Source organism: Ciona intestinalis, chromosome 14, assembly GCF_000224145.3.
Source record: "Ciona intestinalis chromosome 14, KH, whole genome shotgun sequence".
Taxonomy (NCBI): Eukaryota; Metazoa; Chordata; class Ascidiacea; order Phlebobranchia; family Cionidae; genus Ciona; species Ciona intestinalis.
The window spans coordinates 3,892,056-3,918,150 of record NC_020179.2 but is presented as its reverse complement, the minus strand read 5'-3'; the positions used below and the strand labels follow the sequence as shown (position 1 = coordinate 3,918,150).

Genomic DNA, 26,095 nt, shown 5'->3' with positions numbered 1-26,095 from the left:
GTCTTATCATTTAAATCTTTTTTGCATGNCGGATGTCGTTGGATTTAATTTTCTACTTACAGTTAGCTGCCAACGTAATAAAAGAGAACGAAATGTCCTTGCGTATATTACAGAACTCACTCCTCTCGTGAAAGTTAAATCAAACGTAATGGTTAACCCACGAAACAGGCAAAGCCTATATTGGCAAACACATAAAAAACGTTTTACAAACGTTTTTAATAATACGATATACAAACGTTTTAATAAAAACGATTTACAAACGTTTTTAATAAAGCGATTTACAAACGTTTTATACAAAGACCCCACAAACACAAGATTTATAAAAAAAATGACATCTAATGTTCAACAGCAGCACAAAACTTTCGTGATGTTATATTTATATTGGATGGCGTCTCAGTATTTTAGGCTCGTTGTCTAATAGCGATCGGCGGGAATTACTTTATTTCTTTTGTTTTAAAACTGCACGGACGATTCTATAGCTTGAAATATAGCTTAAAAGACACAAACAGTTTGCCAACAGTGCATTTTGTTGTTGTTGTTGGTGGCTAAAATATTATTGGTACTATGACGCAAATATTTGGCATACCCTGGCATTTTAAAAGTTCTCCGCCTATGTATACAACATTTATATTTCATATCATTTACCTCAAGCCTCATGTTCATTAGGAACGGGCAATCCATGCTCTGTACCACCCTCTGCTGGAAATCATTAGGTAAAGTTTTTGCGCCGGTTAATCGCTGAACCAGAAAGCTTTTCCAGTTGCTGTATTTGAACTGAATCGCTGGAAAACAAATGCTTGAAATTATTAATATATTATTTAAAATACTCTGAACACTCACAGAAAGTGTAATTTATAATATACACTCATTTTCATTATTGGGTATTAAATACAATACTGTAATCTAAAGGTAAATTCAGTGTAATATACACTTTATAACACAAACTAAACAAGTCATTTAGTTAGAATACCTATGTTTGTGAATTTCGTATTTATTTGTCTCACAAAATTTCAACTTAAGCTAAATTATTCAATCATTAGATACATAGAATAAAGTTTAACAAACTTTTTGGTGGGACAAGAGGCTTTCCAATAGTAGCACACCACCCAACAGCATGTACATCGTGTGTGCATAGATTACACCAAAAGTCACATCTGCTGTCTGTATCCCCAAACCCTTCATACCTCAGTAATGCTTTGTAACCAGCCACCTTAATGACCTAGGGATTCAAAGCAGAAGAAATTATTGTTTTCTATTCTATGTGGGTAAGGTTCCGCAGCCTGGCATGCCAATGGCCTTGAGATTTAGGCCAGGATTGGTTCATTACCGCAACACCCAGATGAAATTACTGTTACAGTTTTATTGCAATCATAAAATTTTAGAAAAATTCCATAAATTGCTGTGTAACAATGCAAGTAGTAAATGAATGTAAAATACAATTTATAAAAAAGGAGAAAATAAGATACCTTAACTATGGAAAATAACTAGATTTAGAATTATAAATATATCGGACCTGGGCAATCCAATAGACTTTTGTCGGCACTGGGCAGTCCAAGTTTAGAACTTCAACTTTTACACCTTTTTCAATTTCTGACCAATGGTCTGACATTTGTGCCTGAAATAACAATTTATATAGCTTAAATATACTGAATATTCAACAGGAGTTATTAACGACACACATGCTTGCCTTGCATAGGTCAGTAAAACAGCCCACACCGGTACTGTTGGTAAACTTGATATTTTTAATACACTACTATCCACGTCAATACAAATATATACAATAAATTTAAAAGCTTTTATGTCAACACTGATAATAGCATTGCAGTTAAAGAAGCAAATGTTATGTTTACAAAGTGTATGTATTACAAAGACAATATATGGTTTTGTCAACATTGAGCATGGCAGTTTAAACAGCACAAACTGATGTTTACAAATCTGGATTTTTAGTTTTTTACTATGCAATACATTATTTAACAACAACTCACTTACATGAGGAAACAAATGAACTGGTGCAGCTTCACTTGAATTATCCACCAGATACTTCCCCCAATCATACCCCGCGCATGAATATTCACGGCGGTCCATTTCAGAGGGTAGGACAAGTGAATAATGAGTGCCAACCGATGGTTTATGTCTATATTACAATAAAACGCATTATATTTAGATAATAATAAAAGTTTTATTAAAATTTTTTAATAGTACTTTATTGCAGTTTTTCTACATTTTTAAAAAAGGCTGTTAATGTTTACACTCCTCTAATCGCAACAACTTGCTCAATGTAAGGACTAGCATTGTGGTATTGGCACCAAACCCAGGGTTGCAGGGTGGGCATGCTTGCACCTAAACTTTTTGCAGTGCATTAATCTGTAGACATTTGAACCATATTTGTTTTACATTATTGTGCGTTTAACTATTTTTTCCTCATCTGCAATTTAATAGGTCTTTGTCGCCTATGAATACAAACGTCATGATTAACAATGTCTAATATTTACGTTATTCCAATTGAGAGTTTTGGCTTCTTCTTCTTGGCAACACCGTGGCTAGCTTTAAAACTTTGTTTGCGAAACTTTGCAGAAAAGCTGTGGGAACAGCGTGCGCAACAAAATCTCTTGGTGTTCGAATAAAATGAATCTTTAGGACCAACTTTTTGACAAGATTCACACTTTGCTGTAAGAAAAACTTGATTAATTTTTATTTTCGACAAATATCAACATAGCTTAATTTGTGGTATACGTTCATTTATTTCGTTGCATTATATAATGCCCATGATTTTAGACGTTGGATAAAACCAAACGTACTAATCGTATACGAAGGATTAAATTTCCCGTGCCGTATTTTCGTGGTATTGACGAAATATAATACTTGCCTGTAAGTACTTCACAGGGTTCCATACATTCAGTGACTTTTAGCAATTGTATATGGTTTACTTATGTCACATTTGTAATACCTACGCCTTCCAAATGCATACATACACCTATAGTATAAGTAAAGGATTAGATTTACATACGCGCGCGTGTTTCACGATATGCGCGTGTTATTACTACTGCAAGCGAATAACTTGGTACAGGGGGTTGTAACCGTTCAGTCGATCGAGCAAACGTGCCTTGTGCGTCGTATGTATGCTACATGGCAGTATATTGCATTGGGACTGATACACGTATACTGAATACTGTTTACAGTTTGCATCGCGCATGCCTTTGGTATTGCCATGTCCAATTAAAAATTCTCAATAGACCAATCTATTAGGCCTGAATGTACATTCAGAAATACATATGAACAGCAATCTGTGTATAGGATTCTGGTATTAGCAACGATGTTCCATGTTTTACACCCCCTTAGCTGGAAATGACCCATTCGGACACTTCTGCCCGTTAGCAGGGCTATAGGTTTGTTTTGTAATATACAGCAAAATACATACTTGTGAATACAATGCAAAAATATGTGAACATAGAACACAATATGCGGAACACCTGCACATAAAAGGTATCGACAAAGTCACACTTTTAAGAAGTGCAGAATCCAACTATAGTGGAGTACAGTATTATATAATATAGATAATAAAAGGTACAGGTACAGGTAAAATCGCTATCGATTCCTTTGCAGCAGTTGGGTATATATGCAGAATGGAACTATATATTGCAGTTTGGTGATTACATGACCAAAATATGAAAGGTAGCCTATATCTTGCACTGGCTAGAAACGTTTCGACTGTCTAATATTGCCAACTTAAGTTGTTCTTTAACGCGAGTCTCCAAGACCACCATAGTCCAGCAAGTCACCAGTTTGCTGCCCAGAAATGAGATTTGTTTCATCTCCTTTCGGGTTTTCATTTAAGCTTGCCTTTATTGGCAACTCCCCTGGTGAAAACTTGTGCTTTAGATGCAGTTTGTTCGGTTTTCGTTGAGGAGCATCTTCGCCGTCTTCGTCTCCGCCGAACTGCATGCGACCGTACATAGATTCCTCGCTACTTGAATGCTGGTATAAACCGCCGTCAGAACCAGTGAACCTTTCCCCATGCATGCTAGGATCCCACTCGTCGTCAAATTTATCATAAGTGATACGGGAATGCGCTGTACCGATAGACTCATCAGCGTAATAACGACGGTAAATGCGAAAAGCTAATACCATAGCTAAGCCTTCTAGGCCCTGAAAGAGAGCGTAGTAAAAGCGGGAAGAGGAAATATGCGCCCATAACTTCGTTTGCGAAAGCCATTTTTAGTATAGTAGAACTCAGCTGACTGTTTTGACAACCAGTTTCAATCGCTGTAAGGTGAAAATAATTGACCATTAAAATTTTACTTAAATTTTATAGATTACAGGTTAATTCCTATACATCATTAAGTTGCAATAAATGTAATTACCAACTGTGCGACGACTGTTGTCCGGTAGACGAAAGCCGGTGGCAAGAAGGTAGCCTGACCCGTAACCAATCAGCGGCATGACGAAAGCGATGACGTAGGTAGAAGGAGATATCGCGGTAAAGATTGAACTCCCGAACATGATGACCGACAACGTCATCAGAGCAATAAACGCAACACCAACCCCAAACAAGGACACCTGAACATAAATGTAGGTTTAAAATACTGTCACTATACGGCAGGCGAGAGCTGTTCAGGGTGTATATGATGAGAGCGCCATATATTTCTCTTTTTTTACAAGAGAAGGTTAATTGCAACTATACCGACTTAACACGCTGGACTGCATTCTTGTTTTAGCCATCTCTTGTGGAATTTAAACATGTCCATACTCCATACTACACCAAATGTACAAAGCTGTACTAATCAAACCTTTAATAGCGAGTTTGCCACTTTCTCCCATCTTGACTTGATTGCCATCCCAAGACAAACAGGAAACAACGTCATTATCAGTGTAAGAACAACCCCACCGAATGGAATCATGGTTCCGATGGTATAAGCGCTAATCCAGCTCGAACCGTAGATGAACAAACAGAACGGCATAAAAACCAGCGCCAACACAGTGGAGATACTCGACATTAAGATGCTGAAAACAGTAATAACTGAATGTAAATAGATAGAAAGTCATCAGTTAAGTTAATTTGATGTTAAATGTACCAATCACATTATCTCTATCTTAGCGTGAATTGCAGAAACTTTGGTTTAATTAGACAATCCAAGAAACGCTAAATTTGCGCTGCAAACATTTTTATGCGCGAATCTTACTTGAAGTTCTAACCAATTAGTTTTTGCGCCATTAAAAGGTTAGTAACTTCATAAAAATGCGCCATTATTTCACCTCTTGTGTTGAAGAGAGAATGTGAACATACATTACCATTCTAACCGAAACAAATTTGTCTGATTACCCCATTCATGTCCGAAATTATTATCGACATTGACATTAACCTTTTACGGCGGTTCGACTCTTGGGTTTTGAAGAGCAGTTTCGCTATCGATCCTCAGGCCGCATCTGTTTTACATTTAGGGCAGTTCCGAAGCTGGAGCGGCCGAAACCAGTTGGGACTTGGTATCAGAAATAATATCGATCCTATACTAGTTTCAGATGACGAAAGTTACAGGCGTATCTATTAAACGAAACTGACAGCTTATACTTTATCCGTCTCTTCGACTTTCAATGCGCCATGTATTATTAAAGCGACGTCGTGTGCGCGTAAGGAGAAAGGGTCTAAAAGATCGAAATTAGGATGGAAAATCTCACGAACTGTCGCCAGACTGAAACTGCATTCCCTACCCCACAACGTATCAGAGACTTATCTACAAAGACTCCACAACAGATCTGGAAAGGAAAACTTTTTTGGGCAACTGATCTAAGATCCATTTAGACTTACAGTAGGGTGGGGGAAGATGGGACACATTTAGCATGTGTTTCGCTCGTCAGCCCTTCACTTAAATTACCACCAACCCTCTTTAAGCAATCTAATATAAAAATTAAAGTTTTCTATATATACACACCTCAAGTTCATATCTCCATAAAGAAAATAGGTGAGCAAGTTTGAAAGGTTTCCACCCGGACAACAACCTGTAACCAACACAGCAATAGCTGCTACTTTGTCTAAGCCGAATATCTTTGCCATGAGGAATGATATAAAAGGCATGATTCCAAACTGACACGACGCTGCAATCGCAATACCTGCAAGTAAAGATAGTTTGTAGACTATGTATTTGTTAACTATACTCTGATTTACAGTTTTTGAACATTTTACCCGAAAAAGAAGGACTGGGTTGGGGTAAAATGGTCAATGTTTTCGTTCTTTTTTTCCAGCAATATAATACTACTTAGAAAAAGAGATTTCAAAAGCGAATCAACGAGAATTTGGAATATAAGATTTGAGAGTGAAAGTAACTCTTTCCTTTTGTATGGTATTCCAGATTATTAATTATACTCTTCCTGTATGAAAGTCCCGCAATCTACACTTACCACTAGGACGTTGTAAATGTTCTTTTATCAAAGTCACGTCCATTGTGCAACCAAGTCCCAGCATAGTTTGTATAACCACGACCACCAACGTTGCTTCTATAGCGGAATTAAGGCCCGGGCTCTGTTCAATTCGTTTTGCTATTTCAGCCATGGTGACTTCGGCATCGGTCGGTGGTTCTGGAGTGGTAGAAACAACCATAGGCTTCCCGGGTTCTGTTATAGGAGCTAAAGTCGTTTCCTCAACAAGATGTTCAGGTAGGATAGCATTAGTTGTGAGGTTTTGGCTTGATTGCGTCGTTGTTGTACCGGCATCTGTCGAAGTAGAAGGAATAATGGCAATTGTGGTTGCGTAACTTGAGGTCGTTTGGACAACTGTGGTTTCCGATGGTGGTGTTGTTAGTTCTTGTCGGATCCGTCTTCGCGTCGTATGCTTCTCGCTTTGATTCAGATGCTTCGAAAACGCTGAGTGAAATACAGCAGCTACAACTACCAAAATGACCAGCTTGACTTTGCAACTAGCCATGTCTTGAGCCATATATCGCTTGCCTTGAGATATAAACATACAGTTAAACTTTAACTTGGAAACTGTTCGATTCTTGCGACTGAGTATAACTAACTGTCATAGCTTAACTCCCTCCAAGACTTTCCATACATTATTTATATCTCTCAGAAACTAATTCAAGCACCTGAATACTGGCATTGAAATTAAAAGCCAAATTAACTCATCGTGTGTCTCAAAGGACTCACATATGCTTTTAACTGATTTTAGAACAAACTATAAGCCTTCCTTCTCTTTCAGCAATCAACAGTTGCTCTGTCTTTGTAAGGCGCTTTCGACTTTATAAAATATTCAGTGGCATTCAATTTTAAAGGCGAGGAGCACTAATTTGAACCTGACAGTTTACAAGAAGATTATTGGGACGTACCTCTATAGATAGTAGATGCCGCTTGCGATATAACAACCATAGGCATTCGTCTCCTATAACACGATGGCTATGTACAGTATAAAGTAAAACCACACAGTAAAAAACAAACGTGCCACATCTTTCGAGAATTCTATAATAGGCTGTTATTTGTGTATCTGAAATGTTAAAAGCACGAGCACTTCGGATTCTGAGTTTAATAACTGTCGCATCTTGCTGCTCTACTAAACTGGTCCACATCCGTTTAGATTCTTGCATCGAAGCGACGTTTTAAAGTAGCTCGGTTTGCTTGTCTATCGATTGGTCTTTTGGCCTTTTACTTTCCGAGTCCAAATGGAATTAAAAGTAAGTCTAAAATCGATTGAGAGCCAGATATGGTCAGCTTGTTTGGGCGAATGCAACTGGGGAAAACAGGACATATGTCACTAGAGCTTTTACAAAGCAGTATGTGATACAGCTGGATATTACATTCTTGTTTGGCCCGTCGTCCTACCAGTATTTCACCAATAAAGAACCTAAGTCACCAATGACCGTCATGTGTTGCACAGGTTGCTGTATTCTCTAAGAGCGAGCAATTTCTTACGTGAATTGCATTTGATGATATTCCTCTTCAAAACGATCAGGTGTATCATTTGAATTGTAATTCCCACTTCTGTTGAATTCTGTTTGACGAGATCACAGCATCCCGATTTAACGGGGCGAATAATTAAAATAGTTAACGCTGCTTAATCCGTTGAGTTTATCAACGTAAAAGGTCAGATAATCGATACAACATAAGGTTTAGATCGCCACTTTTCGTTCACGAACCAATCACACTGTGTTCTGTTACCGGTGATAGATACTGTTACAGCACATAATATCTCATATTTCCTGATCGTGTTTTAACGTTTATTCTTTAAAATTTCTTTGTTTACTACCAAATGAGGCGATAAAAAAACAATAAAAACAACCCATCTTACCCCAACCTATATAGCTTACTATAAGCACAGATATTTATTCGTGGCAGTATAGCTATACGTCATTTTCAACGCATTTTTGTACTATATAGAAAAACAACTATTGTTTGGTTAGTTTTCTCGTTTCTGTTTGTTATATTTTTTACAAAACATGAATAAATTGAGTAGCAGATGTATGCTGTGACCTCTGTATGCAATTTCATGCACTCTAGTTCTGTTCCTTTGGGAAAAAAGACTTCCGATCAATATAAAGATATGAAACCCACTCTACTGGTCTGATTGCAATTGTTGGTAATTAACCGAGGGCCCAATAAATCAATCTAAATGTGTTGGAATCTCTTGTATAAATTGCAATATTCAGATGAAATAAGTTAAAGATTTAAATAAAAGTCGCCTCTAAACCTTATCAACAACTGCTGGAGAATTTTAACTAAAATACCGGTGCAAAAGTATAGGTACCTAATGCAAGCGAGTTTTTCGAAATCTTAGTGGAAGTGACGTTCCTTTTGCTTCTATATTGCTTCAAGTTGCGTTAAAATATCGTTTCACAAGTATCGTGTGTTTGGTCATTAAAACCAAAGTGAAAATTGAGAGAACAACCGCGAATGCTGCGAGAGTAATTGAAACTATCGTTAATAGAGTTATAGTTCTGTTTTCGGTAACTTTTAAATCAAGTTCTTCGTTTGCTTTGTTTTGTATAGGAGCAGGGCGCATGCGCGGAGACAGAGGAACCGGTAGCAACGTCTGGGTATCGTCAGGTATACTCTTATATGTTTCGGAAACCGCAGTAACATTTTCAGACTCTGATAAGGCTAGCGTCGCATGTTTTAAGGGGGTTTCTTCTTCTAATTCTTCGTCATCATTTGGGAAGAAATCGTTCGAAATACGATCGGTCGTTTCGGCTGTAAAGTCCCCGCTTGCTTCGGAATCCCCCGCCGATGATTCATCCCCTGGAGCTATTTGCCGAATGCGCGCTTCTGCAAACATTAGGCCCAGCATCAATCAGTTATTCGATGATTCATTAATAGTCAGACGTACTTAAAACACTTCGGGAGTATTTATATCTTACCCTTAGCTCTCTTGTATTGAAGCCAACTAGTTTGATTCGGTAAGCTGTCCAAAAACATCTCTGCGCACTGGTAATCGATAGGAATGCCATGGACATCACAGTCGGCTACTAAAGGCATGTCACTCGGGTGCAACACTCGTGGAAAGCACCATGAGCAAGCTCTGCACTTATAATGTGCGTTGCCCCAATAGAAACCTTATGGGAAGTAAAATATGACAATGAAAGATAAATATGGTCATAAAGTTTCATTACATTGTTAAAATACTTGATTAGCCTGTTATTTGGGCATGTATGACGAAATGCGCTGCAATAACATTTTACTGCGTAATAATGTTTACAAGCAGTTATTGCATTGCCCAGCGTACAAAGCCTTCGTGTGGTATAGGAATTTATATGCACTTATACTTCAAAAAATAGCAATGTAACCTATTTTTGCGGGATAACTGGGCAAGGGCATTCGTTATAACACATAGACCAATAATTGTATAGCGTCGAGCCTCGAACACGTTTCTGTCGTTCTGGTTAGAACATTATAGAAATTTATGGATATGCATAACTTCAGATTGACAGATATTACGCTCTGCATTCATAGAAATAATATTTACCTTTGTCACAAGACTTGGTACACTGGGTGTCGCTCGTAAGCGTGCAGTTTCTTTCCATGTGTTGATGCGGGGCACAAGAAGAACATTCGCGGCAACGTTTGTGAGGTATTTTGTTGTTTGCGTAGGTGCGGCCCACTGTACACGCCTCGCATACTGTGTCGGTGAACTGTCCGCATGGCCTACGCACTCCGTAGCCTGAAGGGCATCTATAGCATGGGACGCATCTTCTACGCACGTCTGAATGTGCACGGTTGGTATAGTAACCCCTTGGACACCGAACTGCGTAGGATGGGCTGGAATTCTGCGAAAAGAATCCGGTTTAAATATCAAACAAAACGCCTCGTTTACTCCTACACATTGTATAACAAGACGTTAACTTAGTGCGACATATACATATATATGGATACTTATGCCTGTGTATTGAAACGGAACGGGGAATTTCCACAATGCTGGGTGTATTTAAATTACAGTCAAGTTGTATTTGAGTAAGGCGAGAACATGTTTTTAAAGGGCACCGACACTTGAAAAGTGTTTTACCACTCCAAAATAATATATTGGTTTTCGTTGCCATAACACAGTTGCGTATTTGTTGATTTGTTTGCTTATGTATCGATTTAAACGGTGGTTTCCATACCCCGGGTCATGAACCTACTTAAAAACGAGCGTAAAAAGATAAAAGGAACGAAATTTAAAGAAACCCGCGAGGGCTCTCTGCACTAAAACAAACAGTTACAAAATACGAGGTAATATTAAAAATTGCGAAATGCAAAGTTACCTTTTGTTAGAATTACGGAGCATTGATTTACATTTTACAGCATTTGATTTCGACATTGTTTACTTAGTCACGTAATAATCTAATCACACAGTACTGACTAAAAACAATGTGTACGCATGTATGGGCTATAAAGTTTACTATTATTAGAAACAAAGCAACCAAACCGAAAGTGTTCACGGTAACGACGTAACCGCTGCTGCAATAGTGGTCGGAAGCAGCAGTGTATATCAAAATATATTTACAAATTACAAAGCGTAGATAATACCCGCCTTTTTGCGATTGCGCCGGCAGAAACCAATCGCGTAAGGATCTAGAATTACGCTGGAAGCTTAATAAAGCGATTATATCTCATTGAAAACAATAGGGATGACTGATTGATGGTCGAAAGTAGTGTACTTCAGCGTGAATTGAGGCCTGTAGTGTTGTGGATACTAAAATGTTACAAAAATGATGTTTACGGGATAAAGGTCATCGCTATGGATGCCTGCCTTTGTTATATAGACAGAGTAGTATAGGTAGCGCGCGATACGATGACGTAAAATAAAATAAGCGTAAATTGCGTGATTCACCAACGTAACTTCGCCCATTCTATTGTTGGGGTCGCATGTGGGCGGCTGGTGCAATGTTTAATATTACGGGGTTGAACTGCGCGGTATGACTATATTAGTCATCATTTTTACGAGCCAGGTTGTATATTCTACTGTTATATAACGAACCTTAAGCTTTAGATAACCAGATATCCCTATTGTATTGAATGCAGGTAAATTCTTAGCATTTCCCACCCGACTACGTATCGCGCTATTTGTCTTTGTATTTGGCAATTTTAGGGGTCAATGGGTTTCTTAGGGGTTGTACTGGCCTTTGTTCACTATTAAGTTAAAACCGTACGTCAGGGATTTAGCGTGGAAAATCACCCAGCAATCTTTTGTTAACCTTCACCCATATAAACCACCCGTAGGTTTGATCTCGTATCCCGTATATGCCATATTTAAACAGCTGGGCTCCAATACCGAGTTTCATGCAAGGTTATAGATTTACAGTCTCTACTTCAAGAAGAATTAAAATTTAATTTTCCTACTTACCGAATATTCTACAAACACGGCAAGCACAAATAAGACCAACAGTAGCGAATTTAAGTTTAAACTTCTCATACACACCTGTCCTGACTTTTTCGACCTCCTGTCAATCATATTTTTATCTATATTTATCTACGCTCTGTTTATTCTGCCCCCAGCCACTGGCGTAATGATCCAAATTGAGTCTTTAATCCAGATATTTTATAAGCGCGTGCAAGGGGAATACCCTTAAATTGTGGAAACGAAAAAAAGGATTTTTTTCTCCGACTTCGTATCAGTGAATCATGGCCATTATTTTGCTCGCATATAAATAATAGCTTGTTATTGTAACGTCTTACATCTGATCTGATATAAATACCTTACATGTCACGTTACTTACGAAAGCAATCGAAACATTATAGGAAAGCTAATACTGCAAATATAGTAGAGTGGGGGAAGATGGGACACCTTTAGCACATAATATTCAAATAGCCTGATCGTGTTTTAAACAATGAACAGCGGTCTGTGGAAGTCGTAAAGATACGGTGTTATAATTCACTGAATGTTCTTTGTTTACTACCAAATGAAAAGAGAAAACTAAACGAAAAGGTGTCCCATCTTCCCCACCCTTTTATATGACATTGAAACCAAGATGCAAATATTATTTTTTCTTGCTGTTTGTTAACCACATAACTGCAGTTGGCAATAGTAGCTACGAGCTATTACGGAAACTATAATCCAGCTTTTTAACGGTCTATACCACACTTTAACTATAGCACTGATATGATAGTACGCTTAACACCCACCGCACCACCATGCACTTATGCCTATAACATTGGGGACTTTCTCCTAAATCTAAAATCTATGTGGGTGTCGGAATATCTTTGTTATTATCTATCGTACTTGCGATCAAATGTGTTTATACATAAACCGTTATTGTCTTAAGAAAACCGCTGTTCCCGCCCACACTTAAAAAAACCCACACGCAATTAAAAATCAATTCTATGTGTAGCAAAAATTCAATATTTAAATTGCTATGTTCTCAGCATCCAACATAAAATAAGTTTAATGCATTGGTTGCGAGTTTCGAAACACAAGCTCGTGTGGTAAGGCTGTAAGTTTCACTTCACAAATCGCCGCTTTTATATCAGCTGAGCCGTTCCGCCTAAATGTTTAACTTTTAGTTAATGATTTACGGACGAGGTTTACGCCTTTGAAGGCTAAACTGCTATACGCAGTCACTGTGTTGTGTAGTTTATATAAAGCTATATTGTATATAAGCACGTAGCACAGAATGCCAGATTCAGTTTAAAAGTTGATTTTATAGAATGTAGATAATGTTTACTGTTTATCGTTTATTATAGTTTGGTGAGTTATAAACAATTAATATTTCAATTTAAACAAAGGTAGACTATTATTTTGTATTGTTTCCCCTTTAAACATTACATGTATAGATTTACACGCAGTCTGTAACAACAGGCATATACAGACGTTGATACAGGGTAGCGGTGGTTGGTATTTAGGAGTTGTTATTGATTAGTGTAGGTAAGTATATAACGGTAAAACCATATAGTCAAGTTGTTATGTGTATTTTTTAATTCATATGATAACTTAACATAGTGGTGGGTCTACTCATGTTTGTACTTGACGCCTCCCGTGCGCCATGGTGTGGTGACAATATTTGATTTAGTTATATAGTAGGTCGGGTTATACGATAGATACCGTTCGCACATAATATCCCAGGTTTCCTAATCGTGTTTTAGCAACGCCAATTTAAATATTCATTGTTTTTATACTAAATGGGAGGATAAAAGACATTGAAAACATGTACCATCTTACCCCCGCCTATTTTATGAGTTGTACTACGTTCTTTTATGTTAAACTTGCACCGTTTTTTCATTAGAACAATTCTATATAGTTCAATACTGCCAATATTACTGACACAATGGCAAAACGTAGAAAGAAACACGTACAAGTTACTTCACGCACGAAACCCGAACCTACTAAGATGAATAATAATATTCCGAGCAGCGATGAAGTGGAAAAGAAATTAAAAGAAGTCGAAAAATTGTCTCAGAAGAAGTTTGGGATTTGGGTCTGGTGGCAGCAGTTTACAACTTTCAAGAAAATATACATTTTGTCAGAAGTCGTAATTACATTAGTAGTGCTGGGGCTCGCTGTTTACGCTTTACAAATTAACAGAAGTCGCCAAGCAAAATTGCAAGAGGCATTAGAGGTTGCGAAAAATGATCTTAAAGATACGACAGCCACACACGAGGTTTACTCATCTATGGATGAATATTGCATGAACAATGATTGCAGCCACCAACAATATGAAGACGAGTTTGATATGGACGATTATATTTCGAATTAAATAACTTTTCAATTTCGAGTCGTTCATTTGTTATTAATGGGCAATTTTAAGTAGAAAAGTTTCAGGTAAACCAACAATTTAGACAACACATTAGTACACCATTGGGTTGGGAGAACTGTGTCGTACCAAAGGATACGCAGATACGCTCACAAAGGTGGCAGATTCGAGCCTCGAACTTGTAACCTCTGAGATAGAGGCACGCTAACCAATCCGCACAAAGATGCCACCCTTATTAGGTGGTATGTATACAGCAAAATACAGAATTTGAATCAATCGAAATTTCCTGTTTTACAGCGATCGCAATTAGTTTTATATTCGGTCCTATGCTCTTTATGCGTGGTTCTACTTGTGACGTCATAGAAATGACGCTTTATTCGATGACGTCATTACAGCCTCGTACGTACGCGATGTTGATATCGTTTGCATTCCACCTTAAGTTTTCTTTACCATTCACCTTAGGTTTATTAAAGACAAAATACAACATAGCAAGTTGCATGCGATGTAATCTATGATTATACTATGAACATGTTTAGAATATCTGGAACTGATGGTGGCCTATTTACTGTAACAGGTGACAAATGCATTCATTCTGATAGCAGAAAATTTGCATCAATTTGTAATGACTAATGTTGTATCACGACTTATAGAAACTTTCCAGGTTAATTTCGAGCGCAGAAGCTGGACAAACCAGGTCAAAATTACTGATGACCTCGGGATGTAAAACACCAAGTTTACCAACCGCTTTACCACGAACATAAATCTCAGCACACCTGGATTGAACATTGGAATGAATAAAAGTCACTCGTTTGACAAAACAACTAAAATTTTTCATATTTGTCACTTGTTTATCATTGTATGACAGAAAGACTTTAGAATTTATAACAGAAATAACTATTTTCACAACTGGGTTTGAACAAGACAGTTTTAAAAAATGTACAAAACCTATAAAAATATATTTTAACTGCAATATATTTAATATCGATTGTAGGCTACCTAGCATTAATAAAGATTACGATTCTGCAATAAACTGATAACTTTTTACCTGCCAGGAAAATAGGAAGGGTCTTCTGCACTCTTGATGCAATAACCTTTATCCTTGTACTTTGGGTCATTGGATTCCCATTTAACCTCAAGTATTTGCATAATACGATCAAGAAGACCATGTATAACCTAAAATAATGGATACAAAATTATGTTGCACCAGATATTTTACTGGTTCAATGCAGTGGCTCAGTCGTTTAGGCGCTTGCATCGTAACCAAAGGGGACCCGGTTCAAAGCTTGAAGGCGATATTAATAATTATTGACTTATGTATTTGAGCAATGGATCGAATTGGGTTACATTTTTTAATATTCGCAAACAACTTTATTTACAGAAATGGCAAGGCGGTTAGAAAATATTAGCCTAATCAAATTTCACAAGTTCTTTATCCAAACCATATTATAATGGCTGTTACATTTTGAACCAACCTCAAACCCTGGTAACTTATTATAACAAACTGCACCAATCCTTCTTTCATTTCTTGCCCCAGTTTCACGTGAGCCATCCTTCAATACAACTTCTTGTATTTCAAATATTTTAATCGGTAACGGCATCTTTCTGTTTGAAGCAACGGTCTTCAGCAACCCAGGTAGTAACGATGTGCGAACAACCTGTAATGTATGGGTTATTGTTGTCATGAATCGTAGTGGTTAGCATGCCTCTTAAAACCCAGAGGTTATGGGTTCATCAAGGCTCGTTGATGCTACCATTGTTGGCTATGTGTCTTTGGGCAAGATGGGTTGTTCAAGTTATCAGCCTGTTGTTTTCAGGCCACACAAGGATAAAGCAAATTACATTCATTCATTATGTCAAATATAACAGATACGGATGGCAATCAACAGTAAAACGCCTGTTGTAATAACACGCACACGCTTATAGATGAAAGTTTAAAACAAGCACAAGTTTACCTGGAATTCCAGAGTAGCTGGGTTGGAGATTTGAACGGCAAGATTTTCCATTTCTTTTCCTACTTGTCTCATCTTCTTCCCAACATCATCAGATGAACAAAGAGAGAAAGTTAAGACTTCAGTGAACCCAGCGCCTGAAACAAGGGGAACAAGCATGCTGTGATTCTTATAAATGTCTTTTAAACATAAAAAAATCAAATTAAGGACATATGCCAAAACATAACATTTGCATCTATAACTAAATTATACTAAAACTCACTGACAATATCAACCTATTATATTTAAAGATAAAAACATCAATATAGGTTATAGCTGAATTTGATGAACTACATGGATATGATTTAAAATGGGGAGAAATATATCTTATGAAACCTGCAAGTTCAGGTCGTAATCTTTCTGACATTTTCATTGAGAGTTGTTGACCACCCACTGTAACCGAACGAGGGAAAGTTTGGACAATGTTGTCAAATCCAAGAGCGATTGCGCAATCCTCTACAATATCGCAAGCATGGATGACATCTGAGCGCGTGGGTGGAATTGTGACAAGAATTTCACCTTTTTCAACATTGGTTACTTCAGATCTGTGTTAAACAAGTATAATTATACAGCATTTAGCAGTGATGTTGCGTCTGCCTCCAACCTAGAGGTTATAGGTTCAAGGTTTGTCGCTGCTGCTATTGTGGGTTAATGTGTCACTTATGGGCTGTCTAAATTATCAGCCATACCCTACTAAAACAAAAAATATAAAAAAACTTTGCCAGAAAACCAATTAATATTTGATGTGTTAATTGAATTGAATGTGTAAAGTTCACAAACCATGTATAAACTTTAAAAGAAAAAAAATTAGTTTCCTTTACCTTAAACACATCTTAGTTAAAAGATCAGCAATTTCTTCAGCTTTCAAATCAACTCCAATCTTGCTGTTTAGATTCCCAGCAGTGACAGTTTCTTGTCTGGAAATGTAAACAAGGTTTACTATTGTTAACACTGTGGGCGTAAAATTACGAAAAACTTAACACTTGTGTTGTTGTGTTATATACCAGTTTAGAAAACCCACCCACAAAATTACATACGTAGTAACTCGTAAGCGGGCATGAGGTGTATGAAACAGAAAACCCGTGTAATAACCACTGCCGTTTACCGGCTGCGCATAGATAAATACTTACATTGCATTCATTCGGATCACATTATATCTAAAAATAACCCAATACAAACCGAAGTCAAGATTACCTATATGATAAACTTGGAGTCTCCATAACAGTTCCATCATGACAATTAATATCAACTGGTTCTACTGTGAACTTATCTTCACAATGGCACGAAAACATGGTTACAATGGTGTCCAACGCTACTTTTGCCTTTGTCAGATCAGTAGCTGTGATTTCTATCAAGACATTCTTTGTGGTAAGCTTGATTTTCGAATGATCACCATTTATAATAGGGGGCATGGATAGAACAACACCTTTGCTGTCTCGTATTATTGGGTAAACAGAACTATCCTGGATTATTGGAAGAAAAGCTCTTAAATGAGAATCCTTTGAATAAAGCTCCATCAGCTCAACTGCTGTGTGTTCCTTGGTTTGATTCAAAGAAACAAATTGAATATCTGCTGGTGCTTGAGCATCGTATGTAAAAGGACCAGTTATTGTATCAAGGTCATGAGTCCCAATGGAGACAAGTGTTCGCCTTCTACCAATGTTGTGGTGAAGCTTATCCTGGGTGTAAATAAATTAAGAATATAAATGAATGGATAAATGTAACTGCTTTATCCTCAGGTGGCCGGTAAACGACAGTCGACATAACATAGGTGCTTTGTTTCATACACCTTGTGCCAGCTTATGAGTTACCAATACCATGTATGTTACTTTGTGGGCGATTATTATTTTTTTAACCAACCCCAAAAGATCTCTCTCACACTTTAGACACTTATAATGCATACACATAGCATACAAATACATAAATAAACTTCCAATTATGTTTCCCTAGACATGTACCTGCAGGTCTATGAAGCTTTCATAACCTTCCTTTGTGAAAGTAATATTTCTTAGAACAGCTCCAACGCAAAAGGGGCGAATTTGCTGAGTTAACGGGGTGACATTAATTTGTTGCTTTACCCCATTTATTGGGGCAACACATCGGTAGTTTGGGGCCGGTTCCTTTTTCAAGAAAACTTTTAAAGCCTGAACAAGTCCTTCCATGCAAAGTAGATCATACCTGGATAAATATGATTGTTGATTGAGCAATAAACTAAACATAGAAGTCAAAAAATCATAGCCAAATGATGCATAACGCTAGTCTTAGAAGTCAGAAGTAATCTTTTTCTACACATTATTTGTAAGGTGGCGCTAACTTTTTGTTCTGTATTATCTGTGCAGATTAAACAGATTTTAACCCAAGGTTACTAATACGGCAGTCGGCAGTTCCTGACGAGATCTTGTAAGTGTAAAACAGGTATTTCTGGTCCTTTTGAGTATGTATGCAGATGTAAAAATCCCGGAGCATAAACAAGCATATATACAAAACTGTATGCAGTTGCAAAAATCCCGGAGCATAAACAAGCATATATACAAAACTGTATGCAGTTGCAAAAATCCCGGAGCATAAACAAGCATATATACAAAACTGTATGCAGTTGCGAAAATCCTGGAGCATAAACAAGCATATATACAAAACTGTATGCAGTTGCAAAAATCCCGGAGCATAAACAAGCATATATACAAAACTGTATGCAGTTGCAAAAATCCCGGAGCATAAACAAGCATAGTATATACAAAACGTTAACAAACCTTTAATATTATATAACATTTCAAAAATTTGTACTGTGTGCAAACAAAATAACTAAAATACTGACAAAAAAAAAACAATAAAAAGACCAAGGTTGAAACATTCAAACAAATCAAAAAGCAGAGAATATTCTAACCTGTTTGCTGGTATGTCTATTTTGTATATCACAGCATCCGAAGCACCTATTGCTTTACTCTCTCCTTGTTCTTTTTCAATCTGTTCCTTCTCAGAAGTAACTTCATCCAGTTCGATGCCATATTGAAAACATAATTCGTCAAACCCTTCCTCAGTGTATGTTTCACCGAGACACTTGAATAGGTCATCACGATTTACCCCAATAGTTGGCATTTTAAATTTATATTCTAAAATAATAGTGCAGAGAAAAATGAATTATTTTATACAATAAAGTAAAGTAGTTTTCTATTTTAGTGTTTTTTAACGAGAGCTCCTTCTTCCACGCTGACGCAAGGCGAATGAAAACTGAAAATTTTCATGACACATGTTTTTCTGCATGACTGAGCACACTACGGTAGTATGAATTCTTTTTGGGGAGTGGTTTTAATTCAAAACACTTTTCCACCTATCAGTTATCATCCTCAAATACATATAATGCTTTCTAATGCGCGAAACAACTTATTTGCAAAGTTATCATATAGTATCACACTACAACATTTTTATAACGATATAACATACCGAACTGTTATTTATTTGTACGGTTATGAAAACAAAAATAAAATTAATGAGATACAGCGAAATACAAACGATCATTTAAAACATTGTTTACTCTGTGCTGCAACGGTTTTGGTCACTTTAAGAGTTTTCGAGGTTACATCATCGTATACTTAAGTATACGATGGTTACATAATACGGTGGCAATGTATTATCAAAGAAAAACTGATCATTTTTTGTGTATAGTAGCCTATTACGGATCGGGAATGTACTGAGAAAGTTAGAGCAAAAACTCTCCTAACAGAGTTGATTTTGTATAGAACAGGTTATTACATGCATTTAAAGAATGACACCGAATTTGTTGGCAAAATGATCGAGATATGTGTTGTGTATACAATCTATCAAAAAACAATAAAATAATTCAAGGTAGTTAAAGGATAAGATTCCATCAACCACCGCATGCTCTTCCTTGATCTGCCAGAGTTTTGTATCTGAATATAAAGGAACATACATTAGGATGGGGGGAAGACAGGATACCTGATATCCTAATTGTCTGATGGTGTTTAAACAATTAACAACGTTCTATGGAAGTTGTGAGGATACGGTTTTATAATTCATTGAATGTTCTTTGTTTATTACTATACAGGCAAGTGCGTTTACTAATGTGCCACGAAACACACTGGCTACTAACCCATACTTACCTAATAAACTGTTCTTTCCATGTTTTATAATCGTCGAGCCATTTTCTGTAGTTGTCCAACCATCTCTGCATTACTGCAGCATCCACGCATCCGTCAGGACAAGTAGAAGGTGGCAACGTTGTCTGTGGTTACAATGTATATATTAACACTTCGAGTATATAGGTTAGATTGGTTTATAGTAGGGTGGGGTAAGATGGGATATGTTTTATTCTCTTTTAGCGTCCCATTTGGTAGCGAACAAAGACTTTACACAAAGAATATACCAATAGCCCGCGAATCTAAAAAATCTACCTACATTTTTAGGCATCGATTAATAAACCTTTAGATCTAAAAGTAAATGGCGTGTAATACCTCTGGGAACGAAGTTACATTGCTTTGTGGTGAGGTCGTGTCTACAACGGAGGCGCCAGTCGTTCTTTCAGCTTCTAGAATATTCCAGAAAATATGTACAAAAAAAAAGAATTAGTATTGATTTGAAAAAAAAAAACGATCAGTCAACTTAGTAGATTGATAATGTATTACTGTGGGGTAAGATGAGACACCTTTAGCACATAATATATGCAAATATCCCCGGTTTTAAAACTGTCTGAGTGGCAGTCGCGAGGACATGGTTTTATAATTCTTTGAATGTTATACACGCCTTGATATAAAGTATAGGACTGCGTCACGAACACGGTATTGTTGTTTGGCACAAGCGACAAACGTTATCGATTACTTTTATTTACCACCACTAAGATCGCTGCATCGGTTGCAAGCCACCGGGCATCGTAGTTGTTCTGATAGTTTAAGAAACTGACACGGCGTAGCAGCGATAAGAGCCTCGCATATCGTTTCGTCTGTACAGTTGTGTCCGTCTCCTAAAATACGATTAACGTGTGGTAAGTTAGAAGCGATTAAACGGCCTTAACCTCAAACAAGAGACAAGTGGAATGATTTAACTTTGGTTTACCGCTAGCGACGCCACTGATGGCTAAACATCGGTCTGCCAATGAGATTACAAGTTATTTGAATGTCGAACTAAATAAGCTCAATGCGCTTTATAGCTCGCACAAATAGCCGAGGGCAATATGGGCCTCTGCTTCAACAGTAGTTGCGCAATATCTTTGTTTATTGTATTTTACATGGTTTAAACCGTCCTTAATGCGAATCAGACTTTCTACTCTATATGGGTGTGGTTTTGCGGCAAGGCATGTCAATGGATTCTTGATTTAAGCCAAAGTTGGCCCACATTACCCCAGCGCACCCATAGAGATAAAGTAGTTTAACAAAAAAAAAATTATACATAAAACGTTACCTTGCGATTGTTGTGCCGCGGCCATCCAAACACCCAGAAACAAAATGATGACTTTTCCAAAAACAAACATAACTCCGCACTATATATGGTTGATATATAAATAAAGTTACCGTCTGTATAGTTAGCACGGTTAAATATAAATCCAACAACAAACGAAGAACTCGTGTCGATTCTTAACCACGACTTTAATGCACGGTTTCTGGAGTAATTATTGATCTGCACGTTTATGCTTGAGCAAATACTGCATAGTTCTGCTGATTGGCATTTACCTACCAACGCAATCAACTATCACTCTGGTGTAAATATTGCGTACTGACATCTATATATTATGAAATATCTGTTCCGTATACCTATATGTAGTAGAGTGGGGTAAGATGGGACACATTTTAAAACACAATCAGTATATGCTGTAATGGTGTACCGTCTTACCCCCCCCCCCCTACTATAATTTACGTGTATGTCTTTAATGCACGGTTTCAACGACTGCGCTATGATAATAATTCCTTTCTTTTCGCTGCTCTAATAAATCTTCTTTGCTGTATTCGAAAAGATAAACAAAATTGATGCCATGTTCTCTATGTAGTTAATCTGGTCACGCTTACTCTTAAGTCCAAGGCTACCGTTGGTGTTTCTCAAATCAGAGCAAACCTAATTCGTTAAAATTTGTACTACGTACTACAATCCTAAGAAACGCTCTAGGAACTGAAAGCTAACACCTCATAAAACGTATAGACAGTTTTAGAAAAAAGTTCCGGTAGATAACTATCTAATATTACGCTGTCCCGCTTACGGAAACCGTGTTTCTCCCTCTTTGTATAACAATCCCTTGTGAGTTGCCCGCTACACAGCAAAAGGTTAATAAAGTTTGTTGTCGGAAAAGTCAAAAACATAAAAAGGATTGCCAGGAGCGATCTTCAATGACGACAAAACGAAAGGTTAAATATATCAAATTTATGACGCGATGTGTCATACTATGACGTAAATCAGCAGCAGATACAGTTGGACATGCCATTGCGGATTTTGTTTCACTAGGTGACGCGTTAGAGCAACACAAAGGAAATGCGAGAGGCTTGTTTGTGTGTCGAGTTCGATTTGACCAGAAATCGGAGAACGATAATCGTTCAGATATTTTCGTATTACTTCATTTGCTTTAACGACATCGACTATTTGTAGTTCAGAAAATTACACATTACTATGCGGAAAATGTATTGTTTTGATCTTTGTTGCACCGAGAATTGAGAATTCCGATTTAACACACAATTTGTAATTAACGTTTGAATAAAAGCGCGAAATCTAAAATGTATTAACTTTTAGCTTTGTGAGACTTGCATTTTTTTATTTCATTATTTAAAAAAAAACAATACAAATCCAGTGTATATGCACTGGTTTGTAACTTTTTAAACAACTGTTAGTATTTGAATGAATATATTTATTCTACAATGCGGTAATTTTGATATTTTTAGTGTGTAATACCTTTATCAATGCATTCTGTTTACTGCTACCATCACAAATATCGGCTGAAAACTTCTTTGTTGGTTTCTTTTAGTGATTATTTAGACTAAATTAAAATTATAATTTATTTTTATGTTTCACTTAGAGCAAGAAAATACACAAATCAACTATGGTTGATGTTTTTATTTTAATGCATTTGAATTTAACGCGAATACGATCGTTACAAAAGTGCAAATTAAAACAGCAGTCGCTAATGGCCTCCATCACGAATTAACTGGCTTCTGAAAAATTAAAACAGGATTAAAATACCTTCATATTTTATGTGGCTGGCGTTGGTGGAAAGCCACTACGGCACGACAAGCCCCCAGCCAATGGTAGTGGGTTTCTACTTAGGTGAGAAACCCTTGCGGGATGTTACTGTCCACGCAGGTTAAAGCGACCCCAATAGACAAAAATGATACAGCGAATGCACATACACGCGTGCACGACAACGACAAAAGGACAAAAATAATACGAGGTGCAAATACAAAAAAAGAGCGAAAAGGCATGCAGTACACACAACAGCTCATTCATATCCAAATAATGGACGGTTACGATAAGTTAACTAACGTGGACCCAATCAATGAAACATCTTCAATGAAAATATGGTTCAAATCCTGAAGGATTAATCAGCTGCAGTGTATAAATTACTAAATGTCCGACGACAAGGAGTCGAAGCCAATGACGTCTCCGCATGTCCTAATCACCTGACAAGTCGCCATGTTTGGTACCGCAACACTCTCGTCGTATCTTCACGCAATATAAAATCGTTCGGATGTTAAGCACCGCTTCGACCGCCATGAAACTACGTCAGGTTGTTACGAACCGCACTAATAGTGATCTAAATACCCGAGCGTAGCATCACTGTACCAGTAGTGACCTAAAACTAGCGTAGCATCACTGGCGGCGACGTCTGAGCAACAACCCAACGGTAACATAACTCAGTCTAGAACCGTGACATAACCGCACCGAAAGCTGGGGCTTGATGTCCCATCGACGTAGCGTGATTGTAACGTGGCCAGCGTAACAATTAGGCTTTTGTAAAAACAGCAACAGGTTAATGGGGGCTATTATTAACTATTGAAAAATAAGGAATATCAAATCTAAAGTTTATTTGCGTGTATAATATAATACGCGTGGATATTACTCAAGTTTTTGTGTACCAACATGCCGTTCTTATAAAGTGATTGGGACAATGCAGAATCGTTGAAAGATTCGACCTTTACAGAAGAAATACGCAATGACGTGTACAACAACAAAATCCGATCCATCAAGATGTTTGCCATAGTTTAATCGCAAATATTTCATTGATATGAGAAATGCACTAAAGTAGTGACTGACAAAAAGGCTGGCCATATTAGGTCCAGCATAAATGAGGCACAAACACAAATCCGGCAACACTGTAAGAGTGCTCCAGAAACCACACCTCAACAACACACAACTCCTAAGCCTAAGCAAAACCTCAAACCGGCATCCTTATTGTCGTCTTCGTCTTTGTTCTTCGTCTGTAAAATAAACGTAAATTAGGTTGGGGTAAGTAGCAAACAAAGAATATTTACAGAATTATAAACCAGCATGTGACTACATAAAAGAGTGTTCTTATTTATTAAAACAACGATCAGGTAAAATAGATAATGTTCTTGAATCCATCTTACCCTACACTATTAATATTACAAACCACGCATCTTATAGTCACCGGTTCATTTCATATCGTGATGTACAAATTATTTTTTAACTTTCCAGCAAACATTAATTATTATACGGAAACTTATTTTGCCAACTAAAGTTTTTTAATAGTAATATAAAATATTACACACTATATACCTTGCGCTTTTCTTCTGCAGCATATAGGCTACGCTTGCTTTTCTGCAACAATAAAATAATTAAACGTCGGTTTATATTATGACGTCACAATTACCTTCATTCCCGATTCTCCCTTTGTCCTCTTGATTCTCTGTGACGTCATATACTATGTTCTAAAATAAAAAAAGGTGCTTTAAATAAGATTGTAACGAAACCAAGCAACTTACGAAGTTGGTCTTCTGTTGCGTCACCATCACTTAATTCGCGACGTCACATCTCTGATGTCACCTAGATAAGAACTGGTGTACGTAACAATGCTTATTGTGAATTATACTTTACCAAATCGTGCATCTTCATGCTTCATTTCTAGCTAACGGCACGAATATATTTCAGATTAAAATTACAATGGAAGTATAAGCCTTGCGACGACGCAAAGCGCGCATGGGGCCCCGTGGAAAAATGTCGCGAAAAGCAAGAGTGTAAAAGAAACCGCAATGTGACGTCGCACACATGTGCTCGTGGGCGTATGACGTAATAATCGCGAGCGATGGCGAAGCGGGTATGACGCGATGTCATACAGACGTATTGTGACGTAACGCAGCGATTGTGTGTATACCATTGTCATGACGCGAGTTACGTGTATTATGACAAAATAAATAACCGAAGTGAAATTCCTAAAATAAGTTTGTTGAAATAGATATACATAATACACAAAATAAGAATACCAATCGCAAGGCACAATACTAGGTAAGTAGTTTATATTTACATCAAATAACTCAGTTACATTAAATAACTAAACGAGAATATATAGATTATAACAAGTAATACTCAACAGTTGCAATGGTACTTAACTTCTTGCAGAAGAAACAAATATAATCCTGCTCTGAGTTCATCCAAACAGTGTAGCTTTGTCGTTGCTTCATCCAAACTGCCTTGTATAGTTGCAACGAGTTGTAAGGACGACGTTTTACATGCCCGGAGAATCAACGAAAAGCGGGATACGCCGGTTAATCAAAATTATTGACGTGGTGAATTTAAATTTTCCACTTTTCTCGATTGCCCTGTTTGTGCTTTAGCTTCAGAACTGTATAATTGAGCACGTAGTTGGTCATTTAGAGCCCATTTGATCGAACAGTTGTTTATGTTGTTTTCCATGATTCTCGCATTAATTCTATTGATTGAAATCAAATCATAATATATAGTAGGTCGAAGGAAAACGGCACACCTTTCATTTTATGTTAGGTTTAAATACAA

At 37.2% G+C, this 26,095-nt stretch overlaps 5 protein-coding genes and 2 long non-coding RNA genes across 8 annotated transcripts in view; 1 reads left to right on the top strand and 6 right to left on the bottom strand.

Moving 5' to 3' along the window:
* Window positions 1–3,017, bottom strand: part of LOC100179886 (MBT domain-containing protein 1-like) — an 8,297-nt gene extending 5,280 nt beyond the window's left edge. The window contains exons 1-6 of the mRNA XM_009862562.3: window positions 2,867–3,017; window positions 2,493–2,667; window positions 1,990–2,134; window positions 1,514–1,615; window positions 1,066–1,219; window positions 646–782 (exon numbers count right to left, since the gene is read on the bottom strand). Coding sequence (XP_009860864.1) covers window positions 646–782; window positions 1,066–1,219; window positions 1,514–1,615; window positions 1,990–2,134; window positions 2,493–2,667; window positions 2,867–2,891 — 738 coding nt within the window. The 5' untranslated portion in view covers window positions 2,892–3,017. The remainder of the gene's footprint in view (window positions 1–645; window positions 783–1,065; window positions 1,220–1,513; window positions 1,616–1,989; window positions 2,135–2,492; window positions 2,668–2,866) is intronic.
* Window positions 20–20,961, top strand: LOC113474842. Its single transcript, XR_003396549.1, has 3 exons — window positions 20–614; window positions 1,662–1,663; window positions 20,949–20,961. It is a non-coding gene; the product is annotated as an uncharacterized LOC113474842 (long non-coding RNA).
* On the bottom strand, window positions 3,362–7,406 carry LOC104266419 (sodium/bile acid cotransporter 4-like). The gene is given in 6 exon segments (XM_009862561.3): window positions 3,362–4,161; window positions 4,163–4,263; window positions 4,362–4,557; window positions 4,788–5,001; window positions 5,928–6,105; window positions 6,394–7,406. Coding segments are annotated over 6 exon segments (1,674 nt in total). The 5' UTR covers window positions 6,956–7,406; the 3' UTR covers window positions 3,362–3,738.
* LOC108950065 (tumor necrosis factor receptor superfamily member 21-like) lies at window positions 8,777–12,166 on the bottom strand. Its single transcript, XM_018814783.2, has 4 exons — window positions 11,804–12,166; window positions 9,947–10,247; window positions 9,342–9,536; window positions 8,777–9,249 (listed from the first exon to the last, which is right to left on the bottom strand). Exons 1-4 carry the CDS (start codon window positions 11,909–11,911, stop codon window positions 8,795–8,797), a joined length of 1,059 nt encoding a protein of 352 aa, XP_018670328.1. The 5' UTR covers window positions 11,912–12,166; the 3' UTR covers window positions 8,777–8,794.
* On the bottom strand, window positions 14,121–19,243 carry LOC100180735 (phenylalanine--tRNA ligase beta subunit). Its single transcript, XM_002122074.4, has 9 exons — window positions 19,020–19,243; window positions 18,094–18,313; window positions 17,330–17,814; window positions 16,957–17,052; window positions 16,472–16,680; window positions 16,100–16,233; window positions 15,620–15,802; window positions 15,193–15,320; window positions 14,121–14,920 (listed from the first exon to the last, which is right to left on the bottom strand). The coding sequence occupies exons 1-9, from the start codon at window positions 19,229–19,231 to the stop codon at window positions 14,785–14,787; spliced, it is 1,803 nt and encodes a 600-aa protein (XP_002122110.1). The 5' UTR covers window positions 19,232–19,243; the 3' UTR covers window positions 14,121–14,784.
* LOC101242154 lies at window positions 19,786–22,258 on the bottom strand. 2 transcript variants are annotated; one of them, XM_026837509.1, is made up of 7 exons: window positions 22,150–22,258; window positions 22,001–22,083; window positions 21,548–21,626; window positions 20,979–21,110; window positions 20,605–20,678; window positions 20,254–20,375; window positions 19,786–20,043 (listed from the first exon to the last, which is right to left on the bottom strand). In XM_026837509.1, exons 3-7 carry the CDS (start codon window positions 21,615–21,617, stop codon window positions 20,001–20,003), a joined length of 441 nt encoding a protein of 146 aa, XP_026693310.1. In that variant the 5' UTR covers window positions 21,618–21,626; window positions 22,001–22,083; window positions 22,150–22,258; the 3' UTR covers window positions 19,786–20,000. The 2 variants fall into 2 exon arrangements, with proteins under 2 accessions (XP_026693310.1, XP_018670340.1); XM_018814795.2 differs by having other exon boundaries at window positions 22,001–22,254.
* A 1,084-nt stretch (window positions 22,259–23,342) lies between these two features.
* LOC113474841 lies at window positions 23,343–25,150 on the bottom strand. The gene is made up of 4 exons (XR_003396548.1): window positions 25,069–25,150; window positions 24,957–25,014; window positions 24,863–24,904; window positions 23,343–24,543 (listed from the first exon to the last, which is right to left on the bottom strand). It is a non-coding gene; the product is annotated as an uncharacterized LOC113474841 (long non-coding RNA).
* Window positions 25,151–26,095: the final 945 nt, after the last annotated feature.

Bases quoted from the DNA above. Each gene is read 5' to 3' on its own strand.
- LOC108950065 (XM_018814783.2), bottom strand. From the start codon at position 11,911: ATGATTGACAGGAGGTCGAAAAAGTCAGGACAGGTGTGTATGAGAAGT. The intron at 9,537-9,946 runs GTAAATATTATT...ACTTCCCATAAG, and splicing joins TACCAAGTCTTGTGACAAAG to GTTTCTATTGGGGCAACGCA. The intron at 9,250-9,341 runs GTAAGATATAAA...TAATGTTTGCAG, and splicing joins TCAATACAAGAGAGCTAAGG to AAGCGCGCATTCGGCAAATA.
- LOC101242154 (XM_026837509.1), bottom strand. From the start codon at position 21,617: ATGTTTGTTTTTGGAAAAGTCATCATTTTGTTTCTGGGTGTTTGGATG. The intron at 20,679-20,978 runs GTAAATAAAAGT...GGAATATTCTAG, and splicing joins ATGCAGCGATCTTAGTGGTG to AAGCTGAAAGAACGACTGGC. The intron at 20,044-20,253 runs GTAAGTATGGGT...CTTTATATTCAG, and splicing joins TGGAAAGAACAGTTTATTAG to ATACAAAACTCTGGCAGATC.
- LOC100180735 (XM_002122074.4), bottom strand. From the start codon at position 19,231: ATGCCAACTATTGGGGTAAATCGTGATGACCTATTCAAGTGTCTCGGT. The intron at 17,815-18,093 runs GTACATGTCTAG...ATTTACACCCAG, and splicing joins AAAGCTTCATAGACCTGCAG to GATAAGCTTCACCACAACAT. The intron at 15,803-16,099 runs GTAAACTTGTGC...CATACATTACAG, and splicing joins CAGCTACTCTGGAATTCCAG to GTTGTTCGCACATCGTTACT.